Below are 23,655 nucleotides of genomic sequence, written 5' to 3'. Positions count from 1 at the left end.
GTCAATTTCATTTGAGCTTTGATTTTGTGTAGGGGAAAATAAGAATTTCCTTATTTTGGAAGAGAGGAGTTAAGATTAAAACAGTACAGCTGAAGCACCATTTCACTCTTTCTGTAAAGTTTCACTTTCTTATCATAGCAGAAGCTACAGGCTCTTATGATCATTCATTCATTCATTCATTCATTCATTCATTCATTCATTCATTCATTCATTCATATCCTGCTCCTTCATCATCTCTTGGAGATTTTATCGCATCTTTAAAATTTATCTTCGGGCAGAATTGTCCAAATCTGTAAGAGTACAAATAATAAAGCAACAATTCTACCAAGAATGCAGATTATAATTTTTAAATAAATGTTTAACAATTTCTTTAAAAGAAGATGGTATGCACTATTGCTTCTTGAAAACATAACTGTATGTTTGAATTTCTGCTCAGGTTGAATGACACAATTTTGAAATATTTAAACAGAGTAACATAATTCTTCATCATGCATTTCCATCAAAGTCAGTGCCAGGATCAACTTGACCTAGCCAGTTTGGTAGTTATTGCAGTGACGGGTGATGATGCTTAGTGCATCACAGTAGTGTATAACAAGCTTGAGGACAGGATAAATTAGAAAATACTAATTTTTTGTTTGACAAAAATAGGATGACACAGGTTTTTTCCTATTTGACTGGACTTTAATTTTGCTTTGCTGGCCATAAGAATGGAAGGCCATTTGTACACAGCAATTGCTGTAAGTAGTCTATGAATCTTCAAATATTCCAGAGAAGTGCTACTGCATATAGGGAAAGCAGCTCAACAGTGCACTCACAAGAAGCCTAAACAGAGAATTTAGAGTACATTCATGTTTTTTCTAATACTCAGCATGTACTCTGAAGTTTAATGTGGACAAGATGCATCAAGCAGAGTATACACAAACAAGCCATGTACAAAGTGCTTATTCATGCATTCTGCCTGGGAATTCTCAGGCAAAGCAAGGTAGGCATAACAATTGTTCCTATTAAGATTGTAATCTAGGTTTATAGCTCTGAAAAGAAAAAATTTATTGACTAGTATGACAGTTATTGTGAAGTATGTTCTCATACTACTTCAATTTTTTTGAATACTCAAAAATTCACCTAAATTTACTCCAAAACTGAAAATCTCAGCCCAGAAATTTTTTTCTTTGTGTATTTAGGGTATTGTTACGTGAACTTCTGCTTGAAAGGAATAAAAAATGTTTTATAAATATCTAGACTTTTATGTTTTTCCAATGAGCTCCATCAAACACGGGTGAAACATCTACTCTTGAATGCTTTACAAGTGCTCCATTAATGCTGGCAGCCCTGGATACTTCAAGAATGAATTGAAGCTTGAATGTTTGAATCATCATTCCCCATCACTGACAGAGAAATGAAGCTTTGTGAGAAACTACAAAGCAGCACAGCCTTGGAACAGCAAGTTTCTGAGCAATGCGCTGAGAAGATTTGACTGCCATCTACAGACAAGTGCTCTGATAGCAATTTAAAAAGAATCTCAAAATTACAAACCTAATAAACACCTAGAGCAGATATTAGAGAAAAACTAATTATTTCTGTATGTATGAAACACTGGAAATACCACAAAAAACTTCCCAGTTGGTTGTTTTTGGGTTTTGGGGTTTTTTTTTGGGGGGGGGGGGGGGGGTGTTGTTTTGGTTTGTTTTTTTTTCTCATAAAAATATAAACACAGAGAAACACAAGCTTCCTTCATTCTCTAGACTGGCCTGAGAGCTAACAATTACAAATCCAGTGTCTAATAAAAAGGTTAGTAGATAGAAATGGAAACTACTAACATTTTCCTTGTATTTAAACTATGAAGAGCTGATTTTCATGTAGTAAGTTCTCAGTTAAAACTGTCTTAAATGTACAGAGTCATCGGTTAGCAAACTCATGAAATTTTCAATTACATTGTGAATTTCTTATCATATGTATAGTAACCAAATGCCTGTACATACATCATCTACCTATAGTTGTCAAATTTTTGCTACCTAATCAGGCTAGTTCACAATAGGCCAACATATCGCAACACAGGTAAACTGTGCAAAGATTTTCTTTGAGCTGTTCAGAACAGCTAGTACAGTAATTCAGTTCTCCCTTGTCAAACACTCTCTTTTCACTCTTGACTAAAAACCACCTTCCTTTATCTGACAAAACTGCAGCCAAACAGTCTTTACTTCTTCTCCAAACTAGCTCACTAGCTAAGCAGTTACCCTGCTAAAATCATCTTTCAAAAATCTTGGTTTAAACTTTTAAAATCTTTGCATGGCAAAGGAAAAGAGATCAGAAGAATGATGTATTTCAAAGATTGAGGATGAATGACAAAATTACTTAGAACCATACAAATTGCACCTCTGTAATTAAAATTATTACATTTACACACAACATGGAACTATTTTCAGGAATTATTCTTCAGAGATAATACAAGTTAATATGTAGAGCATTTAAATACAAGTTAATATGTAGAGTATTTAAACAAAAAAACAGGTCACAGACAGAAAAGCCTGTGGGCCCAAACAGACAATAACTTTCAAAATCCTTCAAAAGTTAGAATTGAGCACAGCATTCCAGACATGGAATGTCTTCTCACATTTCTATATCATCCATCAGTTTTCATTAAATATTCTCAGACAGTGTGTAATTTCACTTGAATTTCCAACACAGCACATGAATATTGCATTAATTTTAGGTGTCATATGTTGAAATTTATGCTTTCCAAAAACATTTACACTGAAGAAGGTCTGTTCATACACAGCCATGAAAGTGAAGAAAGGAAAGCAAACATGTACTTACTCTACATTTTGAGATTTCAGCCTTTTTTCTTACCTGAGTACCCAAACAAGCAGCCATCATATGAGTGAGAAGTTTAGCTGCAAACATGGCACACCTGGTGCAGAAAAGGTGCGAGATGATAGCCAAAGTGAAACCTACACAGAAATGATAATGAAAAAAGTTTCAAAAAATAAGACTTATTTAAGTTGAGACTAATAAACTGTGCTATATTATCCAGCAGATATTTCTCAAAGGTGCAGATTTCCTAAAAAACCCCAACCAAACAAACCATGCGGGGGGGGGGGAGAGTATGATCATTTTGGTCCACTCTGGGATCACTCATGAGTTTATATCAAGTACTAATATGTATTTAATGTTCCCATAGGCTTGGAAGCTAAAATAATTTCATAATGTAAACAAGCAATTTTTGAAAAGCGTTTCTTTGGTGTCCCGTTCTGCATGTCATGGGTGATTATAATAATAGTTATATTCAAAGCAAAGGTAACAGTTCAGTGTTCATATTAGTGCTTCCAAAAAACCTTTTTAGAAACAGTTACATAAAAAATGCCTCTGTTTGGTAGCACTATTATAACAGATAGTTATAATCTTCTAAAAGCCAGTCTCCTGTTTCATCTGTGTTAAGCATAGAAATTTGTTATAGCAGTAGAAATGACCACGCTTTTTGTTTCACTAATTAATTGTAAATATGAACACAACAAAGGCCTCTTTCCTACCAGTAAGTAGTTCCTGTGAAAAGGATTCTAGGAAAGTTAAGCCACCAGGAAAAACACTGCTAAATCTCAGAATTAATTGGAGTTAATTGTGCACTTTGACACTTCAGTCAGGGCAGGATTTTGGGTAATTAAGGCAGATCTTTTAGGTCAGTCTTGAGATTGACTATTTGTTCAGCTACCAGTATTTGTAAGAAATAAGTAAAATAAATAATTGGTAAAAGTATTATATCTAAGTATTTCAAAATTACTTAGTGATATTTACATGACCATCTGCATGGTCTCTCTTTTTTTTAATATTCTTCTTTTTTATAATATTCTATTTTATCCTTCTTCTTTTTTTTAATATTCTATTCACACCCATATGGAAATGTCAAGATATATGAAAAATATCCTTATCACTCCTAAACAATTTGTTACTTAAAACATTCATTTAAATCTAGTAATCTGTATCATCACACAAGTAAACATATTCAAATGCCTAAAAAACTAAAAGGCATTTGCCTCAAGTTCACAATAAACCCTTAACCAAGCTAAACTACTTTTATTTTTAAAAAACATTTTTATGACATATACTGTAAGTGACTAGTTCTGAACAATGATCTGCATCTTTATTGATTCCAATTCAGTAAAATGTTTTCTAAGCTTTCGCATATTTTTTTTCTTCAGTTTCTATTGCATTTTGCATTTTACAGCATTTTGTTTCATCAACTTACTTGTTTTTTCTCTGTAATCCAGCAACTGTATTTTAAAATCTGCTTAGTTTTGTGTGCTAAAATCTCCTTTTTTTATTGTTAAATACAACCAAATAAAATATAAATCAATTTGTGTGGAGCAGGTAAAAAAATGGAGAGGTCTTTCCTCTTTCTTTGCCTTTATTTTCTTTGACTGACATTTTAAAAACATTAAGGAGCCTAGATTTAATCTGTTAGAGCAGTTTGCTTGGAAGGGGTAAATAGGTGATTTAGCTGCTTACACAATTTTCGTTACTCATATAGTGATGATCTAATATAGAAGTCATAAACCTCACAAGAAGCGCAACCAGACGCCCATTTAGGGGGTTAAATTAGTCAAGAATTCCATTTAGCATATTTCCATAATAAGCCCATTGCTTTTAGTGCCCATAAATGCAAGAGTTCATTTCCAACCTAAATAATTCTGTGGTTCTGAGAAAATTTACTTTTCTTTGTGATTGCTGCAACATAATAGTAAACCAGCTGCAATCTGAAAGGCTCCTTCAGAAGCCAAGTTGATTTCTGAACTTAGATCCCCTGCTTCCTGCTTCACATTTTGTGATTTATGCTGCTGAAGCTGCTAATGAAGAGTCATGTTAATTATAGGTTAAACTCTTAGGGTGTTTTCCCAAGATCTTGGGCAGCAGTAAGGCAGCAGAGTGTAATGGAATCTATCTCCCCTGAGTTATCATTTCTGAGTGTAAATTCCAGCTAAAATTGTCAAAGAAATTTGACAAAGAGGATTACAGTACTCCTGCTAGAAACACAGATGAATTTAGGATTTTTAAGTTTCTTCCCCCAGATGAATGACATATTATCTCTTTTCAATAAATCATCCCTAAGAAACAGCCAATCATCCCTAAGAAACAGGCAAGCAAGGGATATGCTAGGATCACATGTAGGAGATTTAAATTGCTCTAGGGAGCGTGTTGAGCCAGACCAGGCAAGCAGGGGCACGGCACAGCAGTGAGAGCATGGTACAGCAGTTTGTACAGGAGGGATGAAGATGCTCTCCCAGCTCCTGGTGGTGGGTTGTGTAAGATGGGTGTCTTTTGGTTGGGTTTTTTTGTTTTTTTGTTTTTTTTCTACCAACTTGACTAGATCCAGTAGTGGCTTACAAATGGTCAAAAAGCCATTTGCTGCTGCTGCCAGCAAAACTGCTAAGCCCAAAGAGAACCTGCCAGGAAGGACACAGCTGTCCAGATCCCTGGCTGCAGGGCAATACCAGAGCACAGTGCTAAAGGCACCTGTGCGTGGTGTGAGCTGGTGAATGATCTGCTCTGTCAGGTAGCAGAGCTTAAGCAAGAGGTAGAAAGGCTAAGGAGTATTAGGGAGAGCAAAAAGAGAAATAGACTTGTGGAGTTACAGCCTTGCAACCTGAGAGGAACTTGGCAGGAGTCAGAGGAGCCCGTCCCTCTTACCATCAGGCAGAAGGAGGAGACCCAGCAGGCGGGGGGAATGGAAATGGGTACCTACTCAGAGAGGTAGCAAAATTCCCTCCTGACCCCCATCACTTTCCCAGGTGCCCTTACAGAATAGGTACAAGCCCTGGGTCCAGAGACTCAGGCAGATGATGGTTAACAAAAACATCTGGAGAGTGTCCCAGGTGCACTTTGTCTGTCAGATGGATCACAACCTCAGGAAATTAAGAAGAGAAGAAGGGTAGTGTGAAAAGTTCATCACCTAAGGGGAGCTGAGGGCCCTGTATGTCACCCAGACCTGTTCCACAGGGAAGTCTGCTGCTCTCCTGGGGCCCAGGTATGGGATATCAGCAGGAGATTCCCTGAACTAATTCATCCCTCTGATTATTACCCACTGCTGCTCATCCAGGTTGGCAGTGATGACAAGAAGGGTACCAGGTCATTTGAAAGGACATCAGGGCTCTGGGTTGATTGGTTGATGGGGCAGGAGCACAGGTGTGGTTCTGCTCAGTTCCTTCAGGAGCAGGGATGAATGATAAAAGGAATAGGAAAACCCACATTATCATGGAATGGCTGCTTAAGGGCTGGTGCCATCAGAGGAATTTTGGTTTTTCTACCATGGGCAATTTTTACAGCACTAGGCCTGCTTGAGTCAGATGGGCTCCATCTGTTCAACAAGGGCAAAAGGATTCTAGCCCATGAGTTGGCAGGGCTGATTGAGAACGCTTTAAACTCGGTTTGGAGGAGGAAGGGGATGAAACCAGGCACTCCAGAGGTGAGCCCAAGGGTGGTAAGCCACAGTCAGGGGTGAAATCAGCAGCACAGCTGAAGTGCGTGGACACTGATGCTTGCAGTGTGGGGTACAAACAAGGGGCTGGACGCCATGGCACAGCAGGAAAGCGATGGCAGAGTCCCCATCACAGAAATGTGGTGGGATGACTTGCAGGACTGGAGCACTGCAGTGGATGGCTACAAGCTCTTCACAAGAGACAGGAGAGGGAGAAGAGTGGAGGGGCAGCTCTGTATGTTAGGGAGGATCTGGACACCATGGGACTTGAGATTAATGACAGTAAGATCAAGTGCCATGGGTAAGAATCAGAGAAAGGCCATCAAGGCTGACATCCTGGTGGGAGTCTCCTACAGACCACCCAACCAGGATGAAGAGATGGATGAATTATTGTATAAGCAGCTGGAGGATGTTTCAAGATTGCCAGCTCTTGTTCTTGTAGGACATTTAACCTGCCAGGTATCTGCTGGGAACTCAACACGGTGGAAAAGAGGCAGTGTAGAGGTTCTTGGAGTTTACAGAGGAGAGCTTCTCGTCACAGATGGTGAGTGAGCCTGCCAGGGGTGGGGCTGCTAGACCTGCTGTTTGCAAACAGAGAGGAGCTGGTGGGAGATATGGGGGTCAGAGGCCATCTGGGGCACAGTGACCATGAAATAATAGAGTTCTTAATATTCAGTGAAACAAGGATATCGAAACTTCAATAAAACTTCTACACTTCTACACAAGACTTCCAGAGTGTGGAATTCAGGAGGCTTTTTAGGAGAGTACCTTAGGAAACAGCCATCAAAAGCAAAGGGATCCAGGAAAGTGGACATACTTCAAGAAAACAATCGTGAAGGTACAGGAGCAGGCTGCCCCTATGTGCCAAAATATGAGCCAGCAGGGATGCGAATGGGCTGCCCAGGGAGGTGGTGGAATCACCACCCTTGGATGTGTTTAAGAAAAGACTGGATGTGGCACCCAGAGCCATCGTCTAGTTGGCAAGGTGTTGTTAGCTCATAGGTTGAACTCGATGACCTCAAAAATCTTTTCCAACTTAGTTGATTCTGTGATATTTCCATGCCTCACATTTTTTTCCAGCGGCAAAATTTGTCATTGTGCAAATGCCAGACAAGATGGCACCTCTAATAACATGAAGCTAGTTAACATTCATTCAATATTCCACTAAATAAAAAGATTGTCATCAGCTACCAAAAATGTTAATAATCAATCAACCAGTTTTACTGGTCATCAGTTGTTATTAATAAGACAGCAAACTGTCTTAAATGAACTGACCTGAAATACAGATGAATCCAGAAGAAAAAAAAGCCTCGTTGTATGAAGACAAGTTATCTGTTTGGGCATAAACTGCATAAACGGACATATGAGAACAGGAGCATTCCACATAATCTGATGTGTCATCAACCACCTTGCAGAACCCGCTATCGGACAGCCAGCTGCAAAACAAATTTCACAAAATTGGAAATGGACTTGCGTAATTCACATTTTAAGCAGGCTTAAAAATTTTTGTTGTATTCCTGGAATACCAACTTCCCTAAATTACTGCAGAGGTGTTTTCTGTAGTCTATCATGTGCAGTGCTCAGAAAAGCACATTTACATGATATTAAAATGTTGGTTTTCATTTTTTTTTTTTTAATTTTTGTAAATGTATTGAAATTAACTCTTTTTCACTAGGGAATTTTTGTGGCCATGTTTTTAAAATTTCTGCTAGATTTCTAGGTCTGTCTGACTTTTCAAATAGTTAATTTATTTGCTCAACACCTTATCCTGTTATGGAGAACATTTTATACTGCTCTTTTTTGGTTTGAAACTAAAATTCAGGTGGTTTTTTTGTTCTTTGGTTTTTGTTGAGTTTTTTTCCATATTGCTGAAGGGGTTTGGAAAAAGGATAAGGCATACTACAGGTGATAGCTTAAGCCATTTCTACTGGAATTTGTGCATAGATAAAAGGAGAGCATACAGGTAGATTGTGGTGCATACCCTCCTGCAAACAAATAGTTTGTATCAATAGCAGGCTGATATCATCCAGTTGGTCTAATGAAATTAAATCTAAATCAACTAGACTTCAACAGGATACAGAACGTTACTATCTCCAAGTCATTAACACATTCATTGATGCAATTCTAGATTTATGGCCTTAATCACTGTAACCTAATGCATCATTGTGCAATCTAAATAGTATTTTGATGAAAAAAGGGTGAAGTCTGAGAAATATCTGAGATAGAATAACTACTCATTTTATTATAAAAAACATTTTATGTACTGGTAAAATGGCCAGAAAAATTAAAAAGACATTAAATGGATCAATTTTATATTTGCAAATTATTTAATTGGCATTATCACATTTTACACAAATACATAGATTCATGGTAGAAAATGTAAAACTAAACACAATAATAAAATAACCTTTCAGCAGCTTGATTCCAGAGGAGACACAGAGACTTCTGTGGAACAATCCGACTTCCTTCAGCATAAATACGATAAATTACTTCACTATTATCTTTCAAAGGTTGTGAACTCTGACCCTTCAAGCTCATTGAAAGAACCTGAAACAACATGTACAATGTAAAGATATATTTAATATTAAGATCCAACACAGTGTTCATTTTAATCAGAGACAACCATGAAACACTTATTATGTTTTGAGCAATATCTAGATTAAAACTAATTCTTGCAAAAAAAATTGCATTATCTTCAAACCTTGTTCTTCAGGGCAAGTTCTTTATCTCCAGTAAGGAACCACTGCTGACTGCTGTATTCTGTGAACTGTACAGATTCACAGTTCTCTTCTTGGGGAGATGGTAATACTACAGAGACCTCTAGTAGATGTTCAGGTACTTGAATAGAATCTCCATCTTTTCCATTAAATCTATGTCCATTGATTTGCTGAGGATACCAGTTGTGAGCCATTATTGCAATATATGGGCAGCTGTCAAGGATATTTTTGCCTCTGTGGAAATGGAAAAGCAATAAGGCTGGTAAGTGGGACCAAGCTTCACTATTCATCATATAACAACTCTAAAATGTATTTGTGATTTGTTAGTACTTTATTAATTCGTCATTTATAGACTTGTCATATTTAATTGGCACACTGTTTCAGTTTCTATGGGGAAAAAAAAGGCTGAATTTTTTACATATTTCAGCATCTTCATTTCTTCTCTGGGACTTGCTCCTTATGACCTGCAACTAAAACCTTTCCATAGTGAATTAGCTTATCAAAACACTCATTGATACAACTTGATGTAGAACTGAGTCTAAAAAACAGGGGAGGCATTAAAATGGATGATGTTGCATTATTTTTTTCCCAACAGATGATGCAAAATGCATGGAATAAAGAATTTTAACTTTTAAGTTCTAAACACTGAACACACATTCCACCACCAGCTGTTTATTAGATCCCCAATGGGGAAACAAAGTGTTTAAAACCACCTGTCTCATGAAAAAGAATAATTGATTTCTCAGTCACCTATTTCTCCTGCCCATTAGCTTGATGAGGCTATTATGCTCTTGGAGACAAAACTAGCAATTTAAAACTACGAGTAGCTTTAAACATTTTAAAACAATGTTCAAGTGAGCAAAACCAAGAACATACAAATTAAAAAATGCCAGTAGAAATTTTGGGTTGTCAACTTTCATCTAAGGCTTAGAACATAGCTCTGCATCATACAATCACATATTATTTTTTTAGCAAGAATAACGCATACTTTTCCAGGCAATATTTGAGCTCAAGGTGCATCAATACATATCAGATCTCCTGACTCATCTTCCCATATCTAACCCATTCCAAAGTAACAGTTATGTGTTACACCCAGTCTTACAAAGCACTATATGTACTGGCAGTGTGATGCAATGCTTTGCAAGATTATGACACTGTAACAATACATTCACATATGGGTAACATACTAGATAGGAGATAAGTTCCTTTTCTGAAAATATAATTTAGATTTTCTATATTGGTAAATTGTCGTGTATTTACAAAACATATTATGAATTCAAGCTTACTAACCTTTCTCCTGGTGATCCACACTTTATCCCAGTCAACAGAGAAAAAGCAAACTTCTCAGTCACCTCAGCAAGCAGGCTATATCCTTGTGTGTCTTTGCGTTTTGGGCTAGCCAGAGCACAGAGTATCTCATAGAATAGACTTCTACTTTTATCAGTGAGTAACAGTTCCTCACCTACACCTGTAACCTAATGAGAGGAGAAGAAATCAAGCAACATTTTACACAAAAGAATCTGCTTGTGACATTTCCTCATGTTCAATAGCTTAGTGGTATCTTCTCTGGGATTTCAATATTCAAACTGAAGGTTCAGAATATTTTTCCCAACTCCTGATCACATAGGAGTTTCCAGGGCATAAAACACAATCTGTCAAAACTACATAAAGATATGCTTACTAGGGGATTTGATTATTAAAGAAAGGATTTCTTTAATAATCATTAATTATTCTTTCACAAACCAAATATTTTTGAATCCTAGAAGTTTTAAAATTATTTTCTCAATTTTCTTTGTGGCAGCAATCAAAAATGAATGGGTTTGTAATAATGCTTTGTATCTAGGTATTTAGAAATTTTCCAGCTTCTATGCATTATTCCAAGGGTCCAGAAGAGATAGAATGCCATAAAACTAATCCATAATTTTCACAGAAATTAGAGCAATGCTTAAGCACTCAGCTACCCTGAGAACCCAATTCCCTAAGCTACTGGAGGAAAAAAGACTGATGCTTGGTTTGAGTACAGTAGACTCCTGCTGGCCCAAGTAGGATTTGATGTGTGTTGACTGCAGTTTGCTGTATAGATAGGAGCAGGGATTGTGCCAGGCCTAAAAGCAACAAAGGTGTGAACCAAGAGTCAAGAAAACATCATAATCTCTATGAAACTGCAGCACCAAAAGGAAAATTGCACAGTAGAAAATCTAGAGCTACAAGTATGTATGTAAAATTAGTACTAGTTGCTCATTTCAATCTATTTGATTTCTGATTTCTTGCCACCTCCTAACTAGTGGTAGACAAACTCCTTCCTTGATTGTGGGACTTCCCAATTTCCACTTTTACAGTCTGTGCTTCTGAGTCACTGCTGTGGATGTGATCTGCCTTTATATATATATATTTATATATATGTATATATATATATGTATGTATGTATATGTATATATATGTGTGTGTGCATGTGTCTTGTTGTGTTATTATACTCTAATTAATGTCATTAGTCATTTAAGAACAAACAGGATGTGTTTACCTTATCTATTATATGCACCACAGCAGTAAGTTGCTCTTCTGTAGTTTCTGTAGCCACTTTGACATTCAGATTCTGAAGGATCCTGTATAAAATGGCATCGTCAAGAGGCTGATGCAGTTGATCAATCAGTCCCCAAACTGGCAAGGAGTCCAAATCTGAGACAATGGTGATGTTAGAAATACCATACACATCATCTATCCTGGCACCGCCTGTGGGATTAGAAAGTACAACCTGGAAACGTTTAGGAAATGGGTTTAAAGATCCTGTCTTTGGAGTCAGGGTAACATCCAGGAATGCATTTCTCTGTCCATGTTCAAAAGTCAATAAACCTTCAGACCTGGCAAAATCTTGTCCTGCCACAGCTGGAGATATGAAGGTCCGTCCAATAGGTTCAGGTTTTTGTAGTTCCTTAAAACAAACCGAAAGAGTTTTAGGTAACATTATGATAGCTGCAATTGTTCAAACCACCTGCTGTAGAACGTACTTTAAAAACAAAATCTGTAAAAAAGAAGTCCTCTTTCAAAAAGCAGCTATGAGTGATGAAATTATTGCATTTAAAATAATTATCTCCCTGAATTAGTAATCAATCAAACCTAGGAGAAGAATTATGTATTGTCAGTAGTAAAAAGAGTCTCTTTCTTTTCCAGAACAAAAACCACAAAACTTGCCGTGTAAATAAATACTACAGAAATGTTAGCACATGTGTGAATTCCAGAATGGCTGATGTAAGACTATGACTACAGCACAAAGTCCCTCACTTTAGGGTAGAGAAAAGCATTACAAATACGTACAAAACTAAATAAAAGTAAAGCAAAAGTTTTGGAAATCTGTGTCCAAATCAATATCAATTCATGGTATTTTCAGTCCCAGAATACATACTTAAAAGATGAATAATCCATTTAATACAAAGGCAAAGCAAATGCTATAGAATACATATATTCAGTAATTCCTTATTTCCTTGTGAAGCAACACTGGTTTTACCTTCCATGAGGTTTGCAGATACTGTTTCATTCTTCAAAGTCTTGTTCTTTTTGTCACTTGCCGTAGCCTTTACATTACATCTGGTTATATAATAAACTTTCTTTAAGAGGAAACTAACCTGAGCTATTATTCAACTGTATTATTTCTTCAAAAGTATATATTAATTTAATAAGGGCAGCTTGTATACTGACTCCTAAGTAAAGGTCTCCTACTGAAAAAAATTAGGATTTTTATTTGTGAAGTACTAGACCCGTTTTGAAAATATTTAGCTTTTATTAGTAGAGCTTATTTATGGAATAAATCAGACATTTTCTGAGTCCATTGGAGAACCTGGTAAGTCAATGCAGCCTGTACCTGTTCAAAATTGCAGTAGACATGATTGTATCACCTGTGAAAATTCCAGGGGGAAGTTTCCTTTTGTTTATCCCTTCCCAGTAGGAAATGGAAATAAGCAAAAATAAAAGCACTAGTGACAAGAACAATGTCTAAGAAACATTTGTAGGTAGATATAAACATCAGTTTCCAGTTATTGCCTTCCTGTCTGCTGTGGCCTCTTATTTTAGAGCACCTAATAATACCAATACTTCAGTATTTGGCCATGCACCCTCAAAACCTAAAAAATGTCTAAAGAAGGTTGGTTATAAAAATTAAAAATGGATAAGAGATTGTCCACTATATTTTAGCTTAAATATACACTGGACAGTAGCAATTTCTTTTCCATTTAACAGCTAAATTATAGTGAATTCTTAGGTTGAATAAATGTGAAAATTTGTTACTATACAATCTAATTGAAACACTGGCCAATTACTATATAATAAATGGATGGAAATACAATGTAAACCTATATAGCTAAAATAGATATGCATTCAATATAACAACAGAATGCAGAACCTTTTATTATAAAGGGTAAGTTTATTATAAAGGGTAAGTATATAATAATTCACCCCCAAAACAATGATTTTAGGCATAAAATCACAAATATTCAAAGTTGGTCAGGCTAACTACTACTGATGGTTGTAAACTTGAAAGAGCATCTCTTGTAACCTGTGCCCTGATGGTGGATTCACACATAATAAGGAAGTGGCAGGAATCATGTTTTTGCAATCTGCTAAAGGAGAAACTTCATCAGCTGCAATAATGATGAGTGAGGTGTGCATTTAAGAGAAAAAAGTGTCAACAGCTAGAAGAGTCTTGTGCTTCAGATGTAAACGTCTCAAAAATTGTTGGATTATGGCGTTTATTTTGCATAAAGGGTATAATCCAACAAAAATCAATGGGGATGATAAAATTTACTTTAGCACATGCTATTTTTGATAAGAAGAACAATTTTTTGTTTAGTTCTCCAAGAATATTGAATAAAATTTGAATAATTCCTCTCTCTTTTCCTATATATGTTCTGGTACTAATAATAGTTTTGTACGCTAACAGAACAAGTGTCCTGCTATCTGGATGTTGTAAATACAACCATCAGGATAAAAATTTCAGATGAAAAAGCCTCAAAAATTGAAGGCTCACAAGAGCCTTAGAACAAAGAAAAAAATATATTAGATACCTGGCTGACCATAATCTTTGAGACCACTGAAAGATATTGCTAAAAAAGTATTCTTGACAATGCAATAAGAAAAATTTCTTTTAATAATGGAAAACCAAAGAAGCTAGGCTCAGCAAATGTTTGGCTGTTTCCTGAAAAAATGCTAATCACAGTGATATTTACTTTAAAGAATAATAAAATATTTAATTTATTATTATTTAATTAATTTCAATTATAAAATGAACCATAAAGCCATGATTTTATGAATGGTTTGGGTTGAAAAGGACCTTAAAGATCATCTAGTTCCAAAGCCCCTGCAGTGGACAGAGACAACTTTCACCAGACCAGATTGCTCAGAGCTCCATTGAACCTGACCTTGAACACCGACAGGGATGTGGCGTCCACAGCTTCTCTTGCCAGTGCCTCACCACCCTCACAGTAAAGAATTGCTTCCTGATATTTAATCTAAACCTACTGTCTCTCAATTTTAAGCCATTCCCTCTTGTCACTACGTGCCCTTGCCAAAAGTCCCTCTCCAACTTTCAGATAGGCTTCCTTTAGGCACTAGAAGGCAGCAATTGGGTCAGCACAAAGCTGCCTCTTCTCCCGGCTGATCAATCCCAATTCTCTCAGCATTCCTCACAGCAGAGGTGCTCCATCCCTCTGATGAACTGAGTGGCCTCCTCCTGTCTTGCTCCAACAGCTCCATGTCCTTCCTGTGCTGAGGAGCCCAGAGCTGGAGGCAGCTCTGCAGGTGGGGTCTCACCAGAGTGGGGCAGAGGGGCAGAATCTCCTCCCTCCAAAGCTGCCCACAGGGCTTTGCATGCAGCCCAGGACGCATTTGGCTTTCTGGGCTGCAAGTGCCCATGGCTGGCTCATGTCCAGCCCCTCACCAGCACCCCATGTCCTTCGGGGCAGGGCAGCTCTCCATCTGTTCACCCCCAGCCCGTACTGGGGGCTGCTCTGACCCAGGCGCAGCACTTTGCACTTGGTCTTGTTAAACCTCATCTCTTGTTAAATGAGATTCCCTAAGGCCACTTCCTGAGCCTGTCCTGGTGCCTCTGGATGGCATCTCATCCTTCAGGAGTGTCAACCACACCCCTCAGCTTGGTGTCATCTGCAAATTTCCTAAGGGCGCACCCGATCCCTTCGTCTATGCCATTAATGAAGGCAGTAAATAACACTGGTCCCAATACAGATCCCTGAGGGACACCACTTGTCACTGACAGTCTGAGGCACTGACTACGGCCCTCTGGATGTGACCATCCAACCACTTTGTTATCCATCAAATAACAGTCCATTCAAATACAACATAAAACCCATCTCTCTCCAATTTAGAGAGTAGGATCTTGTGAGTTATGTGTCAAAGGCTTTATGGCAGCCCAGATAAATGACATCTGTAACCCTTCCCTTGTACTCTAATGTAGTCATCTCATCAGAGAAGCCCACTAGTTTGTCAAACAGATTTTCCCTTGGTGAAGCTGTGCTGGCTCTCTCCAAGCTCCTGCCTGTCCTCCACATGCCTTAGCAGAGCTCCTGGGAGGATCTGTTCCATGATCTTCCCAGGCACAAAGGGGAGGCCAACAGGTTGACTGTTCCCAGGGTCTTCCTTTCTACTCTTCCCTTTTTAAAGATGGATATAGTAATACTCCTTTTCCAGTCACCAGGGATTTCACCTGATTGTCAAGACTTTCCAAGTAACAAGGGATACTGTATTGGCAACAACATCAACCAATTCCCTCAGGACTTTGGGATGCATCTCTTTAGGTCCCACAGAACTGTGAATATTCAATTTCCTCATGTAGTCACAAACCTGACCTATTTTCCCATACCGTGGGAGGGACTTGCTCTCCCAGGCCCCATCCTGCTGTCCACCCACTACAAAGGTGTAGGAAAAAAGGTTGCCAGAGAAGACTGGCAAAAAAATGTTGAGTCCATCAGCCTTTTGTTAATCTGTTGCTACCAGTTTCCCAGCATTGTTTATCAGGGGGAAACACCTTCTTTGACCTTCTCTTTCTAGTTAACATACCTTTCTGGTTAACAAGCCCTCCCTGTCATTTTTATATCCTTTGCCTGGTTCACTTCCAGCTTCACCTTGACCTTCCTTATACATTCACAGTCTATCTCCAGTCTCTTTCCAGCTCACCTGTCCTTGCTTCAACTGCTTGTGCATTTGTTTCTTTCTCTCTAGTTTGACCAGCAGGTTCTGACTCAGCAATGCCAGTCTCCTGCCTTCATTGCCTGATTTCTTACTCCTGGGGATTGCTAGCTCCTGTGCTCTATGGAAGACTTTCTTAAGGATCTGTCAGCTCTGTTCCATTCCTTTGTCCTTGAGGGCATTCTCCCAGGGGAACCCTCTCACTATCTCCCTGAAGAGCTGGAAGTTTGTGCTTTCCTAAACATCAGAAAGACACATTAAAATAAATTAAATAATAATAAGTCTTACCTGCATACTGTAGGTAACCATTGTGGTTACTGATGTACTAGAATCCCTAAGAACTTGCAGACTGATTAAAGCTGTCTTCTTATAAGCAACAGCAAATCGAGATCCCAGAGCAAAATACACCAAACCATGAGGAGCATCACTTTCCAGGACAGTTATAAAAGCAAATCTGGCACTGTTGTTCAAAGCAGCTCCTGCGCTTACAGCATACAGCTCAACAAAAATATAAGTTTCAAATTCTGGAACCTGTAAGTGAATGATGATTTTCATGTCATTGTAAGGCTTACTAATAACTTTCAGCTTTGAATAAATGTTTATATATTACATTGTATGCACAGTGGATCACTTTAATAACACTACACAAGCACACTTCCTGAAATGTGCAATAAGTACAATAAAATATATCATAAAAACAATACTGCAATGAACATCACTCTGTCAGGCACTATTATTAAATCCCAGATTTTCATACAGAACTTGCTGCGTTACAGTAGCTACTTAAATAGTGCAGGTATAGTGACTGTAAATTTGACATAAATGACAGTACCCTCCAAAAGTGCCATATTCCAGATTATAGATTTACATAGATGTACGACTTATGAAGAATTTGCTCTTTCATTTTCTTTTTACCTTACAAAAAGGCATATCCTACTCCCTTTTGGAAATACTGCACAGAATTAAGTATGCAATTTTGAAAATGCAATTAATCTGTATAATAACTTTCCTGTATTCAAGTACTGATATCAGTTAAAATTCTGAAAAACATTTTATATACAACTTAAGCATTTAGACACTAGTATGTCCATGCATGTTTTTACAAGAAATTAAAAACTTAGTAGATTTGCACACTTAAATCAATTTATTTAAAATCTCAGAGCTTAGACAATACTATTTGATAGACTTTTGTGATGTTTCACATATAGGGAAATATTTCACTCTGAAAATATAGGCTGTGGAACTTTGTTTCCTTGTTGAAAATAAGGTAGCAATGTTAACTTTACAATATGATGCTCTGCCTCGTCTTTTATTTTATACCTACAGCACAAATGTAACATTTAAAAATAGACATCCAAATTTTAATTTTAAAATTCAAAAAATTCCATTCTAAAATTCCAAAAATGGCAATCACTGAAGCCTTTTTTTTTTTTTTTTTTTTTTTACAATTTTTAAAATTGAATTTCTATAGCCAGGTTTTGGTATCAGTGGAGCTAGAGGAGGGGCTTCTGTGAGAAGCTGTCCGAAGTTCTCCCCAGCTGCCACAAGTTCTGTCTGCCAGAGCCAATGCCAAACAGCTCCAAGATGGGCATGACACTGGCTATAGCTGAGCCAATCAGAACATCTCTATGATATATTTAAGAAGTAAGAAACCTGTTCTCATGCAGATATGATTGTGGCCAGAATAGAGCAGGGTGACAACACATAAGAGGACCAAGGTCTGTGTGGGGGAGAAAGTTCTTCAGATGGGATTCCCCTGCAGTCCATGGTTAAGCAGCTGGGCCCCTGCAGCCCACGGACATCCATAAGCATGCAAAGATCCACCTGCAGCCCATGGAGGATCCCAATACTGGAGCAGGGGAATGCCTGAGAGGAGGTTATGACCCCATGGGTGGTCCACACTTGAGCAGGTTCCTGGCAGGGACCTGCAGACCCATGGAGAAAGGAGCCCACACTGGAGCAGGCTTCCTGGTCAGACTTGTGGCCGTGTGGGCGATCCACACTGGAGCAGCCTGCCCTTGAAAGGGCAACAGAAGGATCACCCACACTTCAGCAGTTTATGGAGAACTGCTGCCTGTGGTATGGACTCATGTTGGAGAAGCTTCCCATTGGAGCGACCCCATGGCGAAGCAGGAAAAAGACTCCTCTTCCTGAGCAGCAGCAGGAACAACGTGTGATGAAATGAACATAACCCCCATTTGCAGCTCCATTTGCTGCTGGAGGGGAGGAGGTAGAACTGGAAGGAGGGAGGGGAGGAAGGAAGGTGTTTTAAGGTCTCAGTTTACTTCTGATTATCCTACTCTGCTAATGTTAGCAAAAAATTCATTCAGTATCTGTAATTTGAGCCTATTATGCCCATGATGGTGTTTGGTGAGTGATCTCTCCTGGTCCTTGTCTAAAGTCATAAATGCATTACTATATTTTCTCTCCCCTGCAAAGGGAGTGACAGAGAGGCTTTGGTGGATGCCTGGCATCAAGCTAGGGCCAACCTACTACATAAAAAAGCTTTGTGTTTCAACCCTGAAATCTTTGAAATCCTACTTTAATTTTAGGATTTTTAGCTAATAAACTCAGTACTGCTGAAGAAGTAAAACTTACGAAAGCTAGAATGTATCCTTCAAAAATGTAAAGCACTTAATGTATTTGCTATATCATCATTTTTAATACATTTACTACTGATTTACAAGCTTACTTATGAAAGAAGAACCAGAAGAAGAATTAGGAAATATTTGGAGAGATAAATAGTATATGTTTTCAATTAAATTGTTAGGTGGTTCTCTGAATGAAATGTCCTTGACTAATGACAGCCACAATTATACTGGAATGAATGGGGAGCTTTACCCTTCTGGTAGCACTTGCTAGGATGGCACAGGCTTGTGCTTCATGTGGCACAACCGCATGTCTCTGCACGCTGTGCACTGCTGTAATTAAATACTGATATCACTTCTTTGATGTAAAGAGGTTCATAATCTCAGTTTACCCAGCAGGGCAGCCTGTGCCGTATACACCTATTCATTGACTCTGTGATGTAAAAATAACATCTGAAGATGGAGAATGAAAATGGCTCCCTTAGTGAAATAAGGGAATGCATCCTATCTCCTAAATAGGAAATCCCTATTTCCCACATATAGCATGTTGCAATATTTTCTAGAACTGAGTCAGAAGAAAACATGGAAATCTTCCCATCTACTAATTTTCCATTGCCCAGACCTCAGCTTTGCTACTAGCTTTGCCATATTCTTGACAAGAAAGTCTCACAGATATGTATGCTTGGCAGAAAGATTTTTCAATGTAGAATCTGTAGAAGGAATAGAAATGAAACTAAGCTTTGATATAGAAGAAAAGAATTGCTGAGCCAGTCTTACTGGATAACTAAGAAGGCAAAGGGTATGTTAGTTAGAAGCGGTTTTTATGGCTTAGAGCAAAAGATAAACCCACCTCAAACAAGAAGTTATTTTTAACAAGCAGAAAGATAGCACAGGCAAACAAGCCTGCTGATGCTGAAGTAGAAAAAAGGTCTCAGAATTTTCCACTGCAAGAAAACTGAAAAACACCTTCTAGCTTAAACTGTAATGTACTAACTTTTAGTGGTTAGAGAATAGTAACATGAATATGGTAATAATAGTAGTTATGACATGCTATAGGTAAAAATTAAGGTATAGATTGGTTCTTCTGTAGTAAGATACTCAGCAAAGAAAAGTGTATAATGCATTGTAACCAAAACTAAAGGGTCTTCAGGTTTGTCTGGAGCTGGAGCTGACAGGTGTAGGCACAGGCTCTGTCGCCCACGACCCTAGAATACTAGAATGTATTGGATGTAATAAACTGCATTATGAAGAGCCGCCTGGAATCCCACATCCCTCATTATGGCTCTTACACCTGGGTGCTAGGATAATTTCTTACAAATATTTAAAACTCTCCAACTTTAAAATAATGGCAAACATTATTCCTTTCTTTCTCAAAGGCTTACTCTGACCCCTAGGTATTCACACTAAAATATTTTTTCCTTCTCTTTTCAATAAAAATGACTGAATACTGTGTTTTGTGTTAATACAATCATGTCTGTATTGTAGAGTGCCAGCTGACTCTCACAAGGCTGTAAGACTTAGAGACATGCAATTTAGTGGATGATGGCTCCTAAATTTAACTTCAGTATTCAAAAGCCAGATGTAAACAGAGACAGATTTTTAGATACTCAAAAATTCTTAGGCAGTTTTTATGAGTTTTCAGGGATCACTGTGCTAGATTTAGGAATATAAAATTACACAAAAGAAAGACTCAAAGGTTTTTTTGTGCAATGAGATATTACTTACAGAATGTTTTCCATCAACCACCTTAAGAAATGCTTTGGTAGATGAAAATCTTATTGTGTAAAGGATGAGAGTATATGATCGAACATTTCATTGAAACAACTCCATTTTTTTTCTTTACTGTTTTTTAAAAACCTAAGAACTGTACTTTACTCTTCAAACTAAATACTTATCTCCTTCCCAAATATTTATCAGTCACAATGGAGTCAGTAGAAGACTATAAATAAACATGTTCCAGAGAAGTCAAGCAGATATCAAGTTACTATCTTCAAACTAAGTATTAGTTCCTCTGGATCAGAGGAGTTTTTTCATCTTGACAAAATGCAATTCAACACTGCACATGAAGAGTAATAATTACTTACATGATCAGGTTTTATTTCAATAGAGATGTTGCACATTGTTTGACCTGCCACACAGGTCGTGGCTCCCAGCACAGACACAAGTTCATTCTCCAAATTCACACCATCCTTCAGAAGCACAACAGCTGTTTTATTAAAGGTCACACGCCAGAAGACTGTCACATCTTCAAAAGCCCTATAAGCAAAAGAGAAGTGTACATATGTACTGAAGGAGAGAACAACAGATTTAGGAAACATAAACCATAGATATAACATACGTTTTATATTATTCAAAACTTATCATTATGGAATCAGCTGCTTTACAATGAAAAAAACAGCTCTTTTAATTTAAATTTCTCCCTCTAATATTCATTTAGATTATTAAAACAAAGTAACAGAAGAAGAAAATAAAGCAATTATAGGAACCCAGATTCTTCTTAATTTTTGTTTCAGATAACATGCAATCATCTGAATAAGAGACACTTGGAAAGCAGGGATGCCCAAGTATTTTCATTAATACTATAGTAACCATTGGCCTGGAAAGCCAGGTAGACTTAGTCTTTCCTGTAAGTATAAGGAACTTACCATACTTGAGCATATTTATTTAAAGTACACACAAATGTACAATGTATATATATGTGTGCTAATTAGGAAAAAAGTGAAGACATAAGCATACTGACACAGAACTTCTTAATTACTTTTTGTAGTATTCATAGCTACTTACATTATACAGAGAGGTGAGAATTGGAGTTACACCTTTAGCAGTGCAAATACATTACCTTAAGCAAAACCTTCACATTTGCTGACTCACAGTATAGAATGGTAAGCATTTGAGTTTTCTCCTGTTTCTGCTTTATACCAATAAAGTGACAGACCTAATTATATTCACAACTTAAATGCCCCATTGCCAAAATCTGTGAAGCTATTAAAGGAGCTGAAAGGGAAACACGTATTATAAAACTCTGTGATGGAAACATCTCCCACTAACAGTAGCTCCTGTGATTCAAGACAATATATTACAGAGTGTAGGAAGAGCACTGGAATCCACTGTTGCCTGCACCTGTTTGGTTGCCGTGTGACAGTCAGCAACACCTCTCTGTTTTCTGAGTCTTCATCAAGTATCAGGCCACTTTGTACTTCTGGAATGAATCCCAAAATGCCATTCTGGAGATCACTTCCTGTGTAAGAAATAGTCCATGAAAGTAAAAAAGCCAGAAAATTAAGCTGAGAGTAAATTATACTTTTAATATGCACAACTGTTAAAACTCTAGTCATATATCAAAAGCATGCTGTAAAGTACTATTTCGAGACACCTCAATTCTCTTAATATTTCTATTCTTAATTTACACTCTAGATTTTTAAATTTAGAACTTAGAGTTTCTAAATTTTATTTTAATCACTAGAATAATAACAACTTTTGGAAGTAAATTACTTATGAGAGTCCTGGCACCATTTTTGCATGTAAGCTTGTATTTTCAGCAGCATTCAACAAACTGACTGAATTCTATGTCCCTTGACTTCAAGAGACTAAGTGTTACAGCAATCTCCAGAACAATCTCAAAAGCCTTGCTTATAATGCCCTTATGAGATACTCGCTCCAGCTATATTTATCATAAATCTTAAAACATTGTGTCAGAACAGAAATGGGCCTCAACAAATAAAGTAGGTAATGTGATAAAGATGGGCCTCCAGTGATGTAACTTAAGGTTTCTTATTCATCCTATCCATGATGTGGTTGAACCCATCAATTTTCATAGATGATTACATCATCTTTTCTCTTGCATCTTTATTCTATATGTAGAAATTGTGCGCTGCAAAACACTACATTTTTCTGAGGGGAATACAAGTAACTTCAGAAAAACAGCATTGGAAGATAAAAATTCCCAGCGTTAATGAGGGGAAACTAATGTCTTCACAGTGACCGATCAAATCTTGCTTCTAAAGGATTTCTCCTGGCAGGTAGTGATGGCTTTACTCTATAATTGAAAAGACAATCTACTTCCACTTAGTACTAAAAGTCAATATATATATAATAAGATGAACAGAAACTGTGTGTTTGCTTATGCACATGAACAACTATTTAACCATTCACCTTAATACGTTGTCTCATGTTACAACTTCATGGAAATTTGTACTGTAGGTATAACTAGAGCATATTAATACACTTCTGTGGTATTCAATAAAAGCTGTGGTATTCAATACAAATTGCAACACATGTCTATACACATACTTCTGCAATTAAACGTGGGGGTCCAGTGGCCTGTGCTGGCCAGCCAGCCAACCATAGCCAGGATCAACCTGAGACCATGGAAAGCAACACCCTAAGTTCAGGGACATTGTTTCAAGTTAGGGAGAGTTTAAGTTTGTTTGAACAGGAGAGTTACCCATGCTAATATGGGTAATGTTGCCTGGTTATGATTGGTTATAATGTTGCTAGAACTTTCCATGTTAGTGTTTATAATTAGGGATCGCCCCTTATTCCAGGTCTTAAGTGTTTGGCTGTATTTGGGAGCACTCTTGTTACTGCAGCAGAAGAATAAAGGACCCTCAGATTTTCCACCTAAGACCTGTCACCCACTTTTCTTCCACGCTGACCTGTTCCAGTCATTGCCTATCCTCACAGGTGTGGGTGG

General features: G+C 37.6%; 1 protein-coding gene across 1 annotated transcript in view; it reads right to left on the bottom strand.

Annotated features, from left to right (window-relative positions):
* Positions 1 to 23,655, bottom strand: part of ADGRV1 (adhesion G protein-coupled receptor V1) — a 260,139-nt gene that overhangs the window by 134,932 nt on the left and 101,552 nt on the right. Inside the window, exons 78-86 of the mRNA XM_058824411.1 lie at positions 22,083 to 22,200; positions 21,047 to 21,218; positions 16,663 to 16,905; positions 11,705 to 12,112; positions 10,474 to 10,658; positions 9,168 to 9,417; positions 8,874 to 9,013; positions 7,742 to 7,902; positions 2,848 to 2,948 (exon numbers count right to left, since the gene is read on the bottom strand). Coding sequence (XP_058680394.1) covers positions 2,848 to 2,948; positions 7,742 to 7,902; positions 8,874 to 9,013; positions 9,168 to 9,417; positions 10,474 to 10,658; positions 11,705 to 12,112; positions 16,663 to 16,905; positions 21,047 to 21,218; positions 22,083 to 22,200 — 1,778 coding nt within the window. The remainder of the gene's footprint in view (positions 1 to 2,847; positions 2,949 to 7,741; positions 7,903 to 8,873; positions 9,014 to 9,167; positions 9,418 to 10,473; positions 10,659 to 11,704; positions 12,113 to 16,662; positions 16,906 to 21,046; positions 21,219 to 22,082; positions 22,201 to 23,655) is intronic.

Source organism: Ammospiza caudacuta, chromosome Z (assembly GCF_027887145.1).
Source record: "Ammospiza caudacuta isolate bAmmCau1 chromosome Z, bAmmCau1.pri, whole genome shotgun sequence".
Taxonomy (NCBI): domain Eukaryota; kingdom Metazoa; phylum Chordata; class Aves; order Passeriformes; family Passerellidae; genus Ammospiza; species Ammospiza caudacuta.
Note: the sequence above shows the minus strand (reverse complement) of the source record. Positions and strands in the feature narration are given on the sequence as shown.